Genomic DNA, 13,038 nt, shown 5'->3' with positions numbered 1-13,038 from the left:
AAGTTGTGTCTTAAATATGTAAGATACAAAGAGAGAAGTGTGTATTATTTGATTATCAAGATATCTAGTCCTTGGAAAAATATGGACTTTTTTTGTTCTTGTAATCAAGGAATTTTCATGGGATTTTTTTGTTCTTGTAATCAAGGAATTTTCATGGAATTTTATTCAGACTTGGAGAATTTTTGAAAAAGTACTTCCCTTTGATAATTTTGCTCTCATGTCATAAACAACCGATTTTTTAAATACAAATATACTGTTAATCTTCTCGTTGCATGAGATTGCAAATCAGTCATGCGACAGTTTTGCAATTTAAGATTCTGCCGACGACGCGATATGCGTCTAGAAAAATTGCATCATCACGTAAATATGACCCTGACATTCTCAGACTGGTTTTGCGAAAAGAAGATGTGAAATCTTTGATAAAAATAAACAATGCTGAGTATTGTACAATCGGATTTTGAGAAGTATTTCATTTTCGAGCAACGCTTTAATCACTTGTGTCGACTTTTCCTCTCGATTTTTTAACGCAATTTTAAATAAAAAAATTTATTTATCCATTCTACATTTTAATATATTTCTTCTCTTTTGGAGAAATCTCGTTCTTTTCCTTTCGAAAGAGCTGTCGTAATCGAGAGCACAGTTGATTAAATGTTTCGGACGCGGCCTTCCTTGCTTTCGCCCTCGAGCGTTCTTAGGTAAGAACCGAGTTTTTGCGACGGGCAGATCCCGCCTGTCGTGGGTCGTGTTCGAGTATGTATTTTTAGGTGAGATGATTGCGTTTTTCTCCTCGCAAGCGAATTTTCACGCGTCCAACTGCGGAAATATCAGCGGAAAGGGCCGCGACGAGCGAATGCATAAAATGGTGAATCACATCTCTGTTGAAGAAACTAGATCATTAAGCCATGCAACCTTGGACTTCTTGCCAAGTTCAGTGCACTGTCCGGTCGACTACGCTGAATATACCTATCCCGGCAGTATTTGCTTCTCTCCTTCCAAGGTCTAGTCTCTTTCTCTCTTTCTCTCTCTTCGCATCCTCTCCCGGTTTCCCTTCTGTACGTGCGTGCACGCACGCATACGCACGTACACACCGTAGGCAGAAGCCTCTCTTTGCACACCTCTCTCTTTCTCTCTCTGTCTCTCCCCCCTCCCCTCACCCCTTCACGCCGCCATGTGACCGCTGCGTTTTTCTCTACGCCGCGGTCGTCCCGCGGTACCGGGAGTCAGCTAGGCCTATCCTAGTTTTTGCCTAGGCTTGACCAAGTTGCAGTCCGGCCTCCGTTGCCGTATTTCAAGCCATCTAAGGCGTCGACTACCCTCTACCTTATACGACGATTATATGTACGTAAGCCGCTGCTGCGGATCCAGATACGCCGTAAGAAAGAGGCTCGAGAAGAAGAGAAGGAAGGGTTATTCGCAGACGGTGATAATACGTCTTTATCTTTCGTCGTAAATGCTTCACGCCTATTGTTCATGTCCTAGCAACACCGAGTACTTAGAGTACTGTTGAGACTTTACCCATCAACAGGTGACAAGGTAGTGTTGAAAGAAAATATTATATATTGACGGAAGATTATGTTTGTCGAACAAATTCGTGAAACCGAGAAATTAATGTCGATGTACTTTCTATTGAATAATCATTGGTTTTCAATATATTTTTTTCATTTAAAACGTTTCTCAAACTCTAAATCTAATTTTTAGAACAGAATTTATAGCAACGATCTTTCTTTGACATGATATAATAATCGAGAGAATATTTGTATATGTTACATGTTTAAGAGAGAGAGAGAGATGTACCAGACAGAAAAAAAGAGGTCTTTGAACGCGGATATTGGTGATAATAATGGACATGATAATAAATGCGGAATATACCATCAGTTTCCATTGTAAATCTTTGATGGGCTTTTCTCTTTGAAAGCGAGGTCATCTAACCACGACACACTACCCACTGGTAGTGTAAAAAGAAAAAAAAGATTGCCAGTAGAGGGGACACTGTCATACTTTCACGATATATTTGTGCAATTTTATGTATTTCCATATCCTAGAAACTTGGCATTCTCAAATCGCTGATTTGCATCGAATTTCTTTTACGAGAATTCTCTTTTCATCGGATGTGACAGGATTTACATATACAGAGTGTTTCTTAATAAGTGCGAAAAATTTTAGGAGATGATTCTTTGTCGAAAATTAAGGGGATACATCCCTGTGGAGTTATACTCCTCCAAAAATGAGGGTAAAAATTAGGTTTTAATTTTTTCCTCAAATTTGAAACAAGTTAAAGAAATGAAATTAGGTGGATATTTTCTACTAGTAAAAAGGTTATTTATTAATATTTTTTTCAGTCTCTCGTATTGTTATAAGGGAATGAAGCTAACAACCCCTATTCAAATTTTTAGTAGAACTTTTTAATGGACCTGAATATGATCATCCATAAATATGCATTAAAAAGTTTGATTTATTTAGAAACTTTTTATTTTTATATATCAGAAAAAAAAATCAGTAGTTTTCAAGAAAAAAAAATAAAATACGTCATCGTGCACAGCACGATGCTATATAACATAGGTTTCGAATTACGAGAAGTTAAATTTTAAAATAAAAATAAAATTAGAGTAAATGTTGAAAAAATTTGAAACAAAAATAAAATTATAATGAAAACCTAATTTTTACCCCCATTTTTGGAGAAATGTAACTCCACAGGAAGAGATGTAGGAATATATGTTTATGAAAAACCTCGCTTAATTTTCGACAAAAAATCATCTTCTAAAATTTTTCGCACTTATTAAGAAACACCTTATATATATCTTGGATATTAATTGTCGTTTCTAAACCAGCCAACGCCGCTTAACTTTAATCTTAGCTTAACTCAGTTTTTGTCTCTTTCTAAAGGAACAGTTAGAAGGAGACAAAGAGTGAGTTAAGCTAAGATTAAAATTAAACGACGTTGGTAGAAACGGCCATAAAATATTATTTTATCCGTAATAAAATTTTTATCTCGGAATATTTTAATTTTTAATGGATTAACGTTACAAAAACATTATAAAATCTCTGCTCTCACGCGAGAATCAAATGAAAGATGAGTGGGAGACGGTCTAAACAGGAAGTACGCGTTAGTCATTCTGCGCCGGAGAGTGTAAAGACAAGGCAGTAAACCCAATTATCAGCATTTAAATAGCCAAAACGAAACGCGGAACTCACGTCTCTCTGTTCGATTTCCGTCGAAAATCCGGTAGAAAATTCCTGACATTACGGTACAAAGCGTCGAGCTCGATCGCGCGAGACGCTCGATACCACGCTGACATTTTTCCGCGTGTCTATTTAGAACCGCACGCAGCCGGAGCGCGCGTTCTTTGGACGCGAGTCAGGATAACAAGGCTTTAATCGTTTCGAAAATTACATCGTGCACGAAGCGTACCGTAGCGGACATTACGACACGGACCGCACTGTTACGCGGAATCTCTTGGCAAAACGCTACCTCCGACGTTTTATGGAGATATAAAAGCAAGGATGACCGTGGAAAGCGTAACGGGTGTATTATTAGCATTTTGATCTTTAACGCGAATTATATATCTTTGTCTGCGCGTACTATGAGTTGGATCAGATAACGTAATAAACTCGTTTTATATGTCCCTACGAGATGCTCCGACATTTACATAGTGTCTCCCCAACCGGAGTTCAACGAAAGTACCGAATCTTCCTCATTCATCGCTTTTAATTCTCGACATTAAACATCTTACGAATTGTAGAATTTTCAAATGAAATTAGGAAACACTCTGTTATTACTTTTATTTCCTCATCATATTTCCACACGATTTAAAATTATTTTTATATACAATTTTATTAGGAAAAATTAAATTACAATATATTTTCCTTGATTTAAAGTTTAGTCAAAATTAATTGAACAAAAAAGATTTTGACTTTGTTATCCTTGAGATTTTATATCAAAAGATATGAGACGTGATAAAGAAAAAGTGTAAAAATCTACATATATATTTATTAAAATAAAATTATTTTTATATATAATTTTATTGAAAAATTAAATTATATTTTCCTTGATTTAAAGTTTAATCAAAATTAATTGAAAAAAAAAAAGATTTTGACTTTCTTATCTTTGAGATTTTATATCAAAAGATATGAGAAAAGAAAAAGGGTAAAAATTTACATACTTATTGAAGCTATCCCGCCAGTCGAATGCAAGGGAGTATTGGAGCCAAGACAGTCGATATTTATCGAGGAATAAGCCCTCGTAACGTCGCCCTTATGCCATGCAACATCCGATACCCTTCCGTTGGTCTCTCGTTATTCGCTTGTACGTGGACAATGTAATACAACACCTGTGATACAGCAGGAGTAAATGAAGCGGTCTGTTGGTGACCAGCACGTGTGCGCCCTGACGTACTCGCAGGCCATCGACGAAGATCGATCTTCTTTGAATAAAACATTTTCTCGGCCAATTTTCTTTCATCAAGGAGCTCCAGAAAAAGCCCACTTCAAAATTATAATTTATGTTTAGATCATAATCACGCTATAAGTTTCATTTTTTTTAACGGATACAAGATATTGCTTTTACAAGATATATGCTTTTTTATATATAATTATTTATAATTAATATATTATATAATTAATATATTATATAATTAATATATTATATAATTTTATATATAATTATTTATAATTAATTGCGCTCTCGAAAAAAAAATTTTAATTTGAAAGATTTACTTAGATTTTTTTTTTTGAAAACTAGATCGTGCGATTAAATTTACGTTGCTTGCGCGAATCCAAATATTGTTCCAGAGAAAATCAAACTAGGTTGTTTTCTGCTGAAAATAGAAACGAAGGAAGTATTTTTATACGACGCAGTCATTTATCACGCTCGACACATTTTCCCGATCATAGTTTCTGACTCGACGCTGTCACGAATAAAAAGTCGCGGAAGCAGAAGTCATAACGGAGCATATGCAAGACATAGATGTAGCGTATGTTGTACCTACATAACGACGGACATAAACCAGTAATAAAACGCAAACTCCGTACATGGTGTATAAAAGTATAACTCTCTAGAGTAGCGAATCGAATAACGTGCCATCGATAATACCTTTCCCTGATGCATCTAAGCGAATGATCATTTGTCAGACGCGAATTATTATGCCGGATGCAGAAAATAGGAGTAAAATTAATAGCATCGTATTATCAATTATACATTTATTTATACTGCACATTTATGCTCTGAGCGATTTATCTTCGGCAAGATTCCTAAGGAAATGTCGTTTATGGCGCAGGAAGTTTTAAATTTTAGACAGATGCAAACAGAGCAAATAGCACGTGTATGCTCAGAGAAGATGACACACGTTGCATCACGCATGCTATTCTCCGGTGTCGTCCACTCGTCACACATACGTCTCTTTTTGTTTCGCTGTAGAGACTCTGCATTGAGAACTTAATCGCTCGTGTATACACCGGAAGTACCCCCGGGTTCTCCTAATGTATCTGCATGACACGACGCTCGTCGCGGAAGTGCAGCTCATGAAATGCAAATTTGTCCCGTGTGTTTTACGAAGAGCGCAACGTCGATGAAAGGAGAATCTAATCTTTTCTAATATATGTACGATATTATGTATATATAAAATTAAGAAAGAAATAATATTACACAAGATATATAGGATGTTTTTTAATAAGTGCGAAAAATTTTAAGAGATGATTCTTTGTCGAAAATTAAGGGGGATTTTTCGTATAAACATATATTCAACATAAAATCCTATAATAAAAAACATATACTCCTACATCTCTTCCTCTGGAGTTACACTCCTCCAAAAATGGGGATAAAAATTAGGTTTTTATTATAATAATTTTATTATATAATATATAATTTTGTATATAATTAGTATATAATTTTATTTTTGTTCCAATTTTCCCAACATTTACTCTAATTTTATTTTTATTTTAAAATTTAACTTTTCGTAATTCGAAACCTATGCTATTTAGCATCGTGTTGTGCATGATAACATATTTTATTTTTTTTTCTTGAAAACTATTGATTTTATGGAAAAAATAAAAGAAATAGAAAAGTTTCTAAATAAATCAAACATTTTAATACATATTTTTAGATGATCATATTCCGGCCCATTAAAAGTTTTAATAAAAAATTGAATAGGGGTTGCTAGTTTCATCCCCTTATAACAACGGGGAAATTGAAAAAAATAATAAATAACCTTTTTACAAGTAGAAAATATCCATCTTCATTTCATTTCTTGAACTTGTTCCAAATTTGAGAAAAAAGTTAAAACCTAATTTTTACTCTCATTTTTGAAGGATTATAATTCCACAGGAAGGGATGTAGGAATATATGTTTATATGAAAAACCTCCCTTAATTTTTGACAAAGAATCATCTCCTAAAATTTTTCGCACTTATTAAGAAACACCCTGTATAATCCAATAATAAAAGACACGCAGTTTCAGATCGAATAGGAAATGCAGATTCTAATCAACAATTTATCTTTGTCATACAAATTATGACATACGTATGTGTATCTATTGCAAGGACACCCGACGATTCTGGCATAGGAGCGATAGAAAGTACCGGCTGTCAACTGAGGTGAAATCAGGAATGTCGGTCAATCTTTCCTCTTCCGCGCCGATGATGCTGTCCGAAAGCTGATGCAGCATCGTCGTGTCTACGTGGCTATGGCATTACGTGAAATAACGCAATATTCGACTGCTAAGATGCATGCGAGCATGCAGTTTCTGCACACGCGAGACTTTCTCCAGCCTCACAGCGTGTATCGTAAAGTTGCTTATTTCGCCCGCGCATTTTTCGCGACCGCAGTCTTCGACGCAATCTTCGCTCCTCTCCTTGTCGATTTTACATATTATGGACATTTCAGGCGGCTGATAATAACGGGAACCCGCAAGAATAAGAAGACAGGAATAAATTATTGGATTTAGTACTCGATACATAGAGCATGAAGTGTCAGTACGGGATAGTTACGTATTAGATTTAGTAGAAACAGAAATGATGAAGGATGCATAAATTTCACGCCTATCGAGCGTGGAGACACTTTCGCAGCATTTATTTATCTATGACGTTAAATTACGATGGTAACAATGATGGTCGAGACTAATAATATGACGAGGAGAGAAAAATTGAAAAGTGAAGGCGACGCGAGAGATGATAGAGAATAGAAGCGCCGAGATGCGCGATAACGTCCATTCCAAGAAGGCTGTTTTCGTCCGCCTCCTTCTTTTTACCTGTGTGCGCAAATCATCACGTCACCACGAGAGCATGAGACTGAAATCCGGGAACCTTGACGAGGAAAAAAATAAATAATAACAGGCGGCCTTTTCTCTCTCGACCGATCGCGAGAGAAGTTAATTCCGCTCTCTCTCTCTCTGTTTTTCTCCGTCTCTATTCCCCCGAGTACATTCTCGATGATGAACTAAATATTACTTATAAGATCGTTAAAACTGGCAACTGCTTATTTAATAGACGCTGTAAAATCACGAAGGGAATTGACAACTACATCATATTATATTAGTGAATAATATTACGGTGTCATATTTCTGTCCGATATCACAATTATCCTGATTGGCGGTAGGTCGGTTTCTCTTCTGAGAGACTCCCGACGGATGCCATTAGTCGGCGATAAATGAAAGATCCGCCGTATCTTTTCGCGGCCGCAAAAACGTTTGCCGAATACCGATCGTCAGACATCGAACGGTAAATCGTACTTGGAAACTTGCGGAGAGACATCGTCGCGTTGCATCGGCAATTACATACTTTGTAACGAGTCTCTCTCGCATTTCTTTTCGACGCGCAACATAAGTGATTCTTTGTTTTACACTCAATCGTCCACCGCATCGTACACATTCGCAGCATCTTTTATTTTTTTTTTTTTTATTCGTTATAAGAAATTAATGTACACTCGCGTCCTTCCCTTAGATCAAATCTACGATATTTAATTTAATAAATAATTACATGTTTAATTCGTGTAAAATTATTGCAATATAATTTTTCTAATTAAATTAAATTTAAATTAAATATTTGCAATTGAATTAAATAATTTCTTTTCAGCTAGATAAGATGTTTAAACGCTTGTCAAAGTCGAGACGCCACAGCGCCGATGATGTTGCCCTCTCTTTGGCGAGTCCCACGGTTCCGCTGGACGAACTGTCGGGGACTTCGATGCCGCGTGACAACAATCAGGATCTGAACGCTACGAATTTGCTGAAAATCTCCAGGTCCAAGTATACGCGAAGGAGCTGCGGCGATGCTGACGCGATGCAGACGTTGCTCGAAGCGAAACAGGACAGTCAGCAGGATGTCATCGAGGCTGATTATCAGACGGTTACAGCGGTGCCGGCCTTCATCGTCGAACACGATCCGGGTAAACAGCGAGGTAAGTCTCATCAGATGATGATGTTTATTTATGTATCTCGGCGGTGAAATCAATTTGATGTCTTATCGCTTCATTAATTATGTATCCCGTTTCCTTCGATTTCACTCAAATCATTATCTCTTTTTTCACCTAATCAAATCGAAAGTTAATGAAGATTAGATTTAATGAATTAATCTAGATTTTTTTCCGAGAGGAAATGAGATTAATATCTACTCGTGCGTAATCTTCGCTTCGTCATCTATTTCGCGATAGAAAAAAAATCATCTTACGCGTGTTATGTTTTAAAAATAAATAAATTACACGTTCTGAATTCGGTGAACGCTAGCGTGTATCGCGTGCGAAAGCGTTCACAAGTCCAAAGCGGTTGCAAATTACTACTTTTGAACAATACGGTACGCCGACATCATCGTGTAGCGGATCTGAGTATAATACTTTTTGAAAACTGGACTCCATGCTCCGGTGACTTCAATGTCCTCTTGCTCGAAGGAGGATGCAGCGGTGCACAAAAAAGCACCGCGCGTCGCCTCGCTGCCGACATCGCCGATCTCGCTTCTGTTCCGAACGGCCGCGAATTACCGCTAATCCAGGAAAACATCGCATCCTTTCACTAATCACTCGCTCGGCGCGTTTGCCTCGTTAGAGCTTCGTGCTCCGACATACTCGCGAACTACGCCGACCGATTTGCGTTCACCTCTTGCTTTAGTAATACCGAAGATAATCCTGCTTCCTGTTCATATATTTCAATAGAAAGTTTTACTCGACACTTCAATTCTTCTCCAAAGTACAAAGAATCGAATGAAAAAAATCATTGAAATTATTAATTTAAATTTTGACGGATAATTATCAATTTAAATTTTGACAGATAATGGTCAAAATGTATTATTAATTCAGATTGTTTTATCCCAATTTATTTTTTAGGAGAGATTGAACTTGAAAATTGCGTTTTAAAAAATTGCATAAGAACAAATTTAGAAAAAAAATTTGTTATAATATTACTCAAATTAATATAAAATTCATTACTTATACGTATTATATAATCATACGCATACATTTGCTAAAGGTGTGTTTTATATTTATTACTTTTTATAATAATCTTTTCATAATAATTTAAATTAGTAATATTTTTGAAAAATGATATATAAAAGATGATATATACAACACACATAAGAAAGTTACATATATATCGCCTTTTGTGTGTCCGCGCATTGTACCGTTTGGTCGCAAAACACATGTGTCCGATACTCGAGAGTAGCCTTTTAATCGTTTCTCGTTATGTAGAACCGATGTGTCGACGATACGGGGCCCGTTAGCCGGGGTGACACCTCGAAAAAGTAGTCCCAAACTACGCGGAACCGCTGTTACGCGAGCTCGTATATGGAGACCACGAATCCCGAGAACGACCGTATGTCGAACGCGGGTGGTTTTTCGTCCCACGTGGGTTTTGCGTGTGTGATGGCACGCTACCATTTCAATGTCTTACTCCCTTCCACCTTTTCGCCCGTCCTCATCGAAGAGCGGTGCGCGTAAAGCAAACCCGTCCCCTCATTATCAGATAATTATTGCATAATTTTATTTTTGTTAATTGACAAATAAACGTGATATACAATTGTAGTATGTATGTTATTAAATATTAACAACGATAAATATTTTATTATTTCTTATCAAATATTTTTATTATATTTTTATTATTATAATAATTATCAAATAACCGAGAAATTCAACATGTTAGTGTTTGAAATATCTCTGTTTAAAAATATGCGAAAATGTTCAAAGACCAAACTGCAGATCGTGTTTTATTATATTTTAATTAATAAAAGTATCCCCCAATAATAGATTATTAATATAAATATTATTAATATAATAGATTATTAATGATTACATTAATATTATTTCATTTTATATAGTGTCGGGTCTAGGAGTTTGGGGTCGCAGGATGGGCAGGAAGATCGACTCGTTTCGGCGGACTAGATCTCGCGAGACCATCTGTTCCATTACGGAAAGATCTGATAGTAGCGATCACAGCAGTGTCAACAATAACAGCATCAACAATAACGATGCTTGTACCAGCAACAATAATATTAACATCCAACAATTGAATCAGATGCATTTGAACGAAAAGGTAAACAGAAAGTCACCGTCAGTTTGTAACCGATCTCCGTCTCCGTTCAAATCGTTCTTCATTCGGATGGGTTCTACCGGAATGCTCAACTCGACCAAAGCCAACAGGAGATCTCAGAATATCGAGGAGAGAGCGAATCTACCGGATAAGGAGAGTTTATTCCGGAGCTGCAGTACCAGTCAATTGAACAATAGTCCGACCTACGTGAAGGGCGACGATCCCTCGGAGGGTATAGACCTGCAAATAGCTGCGAGAAAAGATAAGACAGTGTCTTGCGATGACCTGGCGGGTCATCGGAGCGACGAGCAGAGTATCTTCGAAGCTTCTTGCGCCTCCGCGTATTCGCTGGGCAGCTCCTCGGTTAGTTTCAGTACTTGCGACCTCGGACAAGCCAAGGATGAATCGTTTATGAGGAAAAGCAGCAGTTGCGACTTGAAGGAGGCGAAAAAGTCCAGCTTCCCGTATGCTTTCTTGCGATCGAAGCTATCTGTGTTACCGGAGGAACGTCACGGTTCGTCGTTCGCCAAGGACGAGAGGCTCTTCAAGACGGTCTCGGAAGAGCATTTCCCGACCCTACAAATCGAGGACTCGTACATCGGTACGACTACTCTTGGACGGAAAAGATCTAGGGTTGGATACGTTGGCCGAGGCGACAACGCGAAGAATCGGGAGAACACTTCGCGACCGAGTCGAACTTCTTGCGCAGAATTCCAAAGGAATTCCAGCAGATACGAAGCCGACAGGTACAGCCTGAATGCGAGCCGCCTCGAACGAATCGAGGCCGGCTTTCAGCAGGAGGGTATCGCGACTTGCTACAGCCTGTTCGATAGCAGTTTACTGTCCCTTCGGGAAAATGTTGAGTTTCACGTCGAGGACACCGCACGCGACAAGGTGGACTTTACTAGTAAAATAGAGCTAGGGATTGCCTCGGAGAATTGCAACGTGGACCTCGATGTGATGGCCGCTATTAGAAACAACCGGCGGAATTCCGTGTCGAGCTGCGAGCAGAGACTATCGTCTCATTACGTCAGTTCGAATGAATCCGGATACGATAGCGATGGACCGCGGGGTGAGCTCGTGGTAGCTTGCGAGAATGAAGGAATGAGCCTCAAGTGTAGCTCAGATACCAGCAGCGTCATGGATTCGGAATCGGAAAAGCCGATAAGGAGCTCGACGCCTAGCGAGTGCCACGATCAGGATGCTGGGAAAATCAGGCAAAATTGCGAGGAGAACAGATCGGACGCGATCTCTCGGATGAGTATCGAGAGGCTCGACGGTCTCAGGTGGCATCGGAGCGGTTCCGGAAGGATGCTGCCTAGCATTCACGGGACGTCCTTCGAGGAGGAAGCCGTGTCGCGGTTGGAAGACACTCAGTTTCCAAATTGCGAGGATAGATTGAGTCTCTTGTCGAACACGGCGAAGGCGCTGGACGTCTCGCCTCATCGCATGAGATTACAGCAGGATAAAACGAGATTTCTCAGCGATATTATTCAGCCGTTGACACGGGTACGGCGATGTTGCCTGATACAGTTGCACAAGAGGGATCCTAAGGAGAGTCTAGGGATTCGATTGGCGCAGCAAAGACTAGGTGATCTGCGATATATCGTCGTACAACTCGAAAGCGATGGCATTGCTCACAGGTATGTGCGAGAAATTTATAAACAGCATATTTTTCAGATTATTTAGCTATCTATTATAAATAATAAATTTTATCTAAGATGAATCATTATTTCGATCGCAGGGACGGCAGGTTGAGATTAGGCGACGAGATCGTTGAGGTCGAAGGCAAGGAGTTGCGAACGTTGGAAAGCCTCGAAGAAGTTCAGGAGTTCCTGAAGTCCTTTACCGGCAACACGATACGACTAACGACGGCTTATGAGGAGACGGTGCCACAAGTGTACGAGAATCCGTCGTCGAGTACTATACCCGGAGAATATGAGTACCTGGAAAACGCGAGGAATCTCTCCGACATGTCGTTGATCGACGCCGAAACAAATCACGCTTCCTCATTAATGACAGAGACGACGAAGAAGAAGAAAAAGAAGGCAACCGACGTCAGCGCGGAGTCGCTTCAATCGAGGAAGAGGCCCGATTTTCTACCGCTTTCCGCGCATTCATCTAAAAATCAAAAAGACATCAAGAATAACGGCACGGATCCCGTGACGGAATCGCAACAATATCTGACAAAACACGTGGCCAGGTTCGAGAAGGGCTACGGTAAACCCAGTCTGGGCTTTAGTGTCGTAGGCGGCAGAGATAGTCCACGTGGCGACATGGGAATTTTCGTGAGAAGGGTCTTTCCTGGCGGTCAGGCCGATACTTCTAAATCGTTGTTTCAAGGTAAACTTCGATCTATTCCATGCCGCTTTATCTTTCAGTTAATATAACATATAGTTTAATTAATATAACATATAGTTCAATTAATATAACATATACATTCTTGTTTCTTTGCTGCTCAGTATTAGAATCTTGAGTAAAAATGTTAGACGAATGTCCATTTATTGTGTAGCTTATTTATTACGAGATCTTAA

General features: G+C 38.7%; 1 protein-coding gene across 3 annotated transcripts in view; it reads left to right on the top strand.

Annotated features, from left to right (window-relative positions):
* Nucleotides 1–13,038, top strand: part of LOC105248425 — a 33,363-nt gene that overhangs the window by 19,017 nt on the left and 1,308 nt on the right. For all 3 annotated transcript variants that reach the window (XM_020026592.2, XM_020026588.2, XM_025406988.1), the window contains 3 exons: nt 8,064–8,388; nt 10,293–12,147; nt 12,249–12,847. In XM_020026592.2, coding sequence (XP_019882151.2) covers nt 8,073–8,388; nt 10,293–12,147; nt 12,249–12,847 — 2,770 coding nt within the window. In that variant the 5' untranslated portion in view covers nt 8,064–8,072. The remainder of the gene's footprint in view (nt 1–8,063; nt 8,389–10,292; nt 12,148–12,248; nt 12,848–13,038) is intronic.

Source organism: Camponotus floridanus, unplaced genomic scaffold, assembly GCF_003227725.1.
Source record: "Camponotus floridanus strain SB8 unplaced genomic scaffold, Cflo_v7.5 scaffold16, whole genome shotgun sequence".
In the NCBI taxonomy this organism is placed as follows: domain Eukaryota; kingdom Metazoa; phylum Arthropoda; class Insecta; order Hymenoptera; family Formicidae; genus Camponotus; species Camponotus floridanus.
This window is presented reverse-complemented; position numbering and strand designations above follow the sequence as displayed.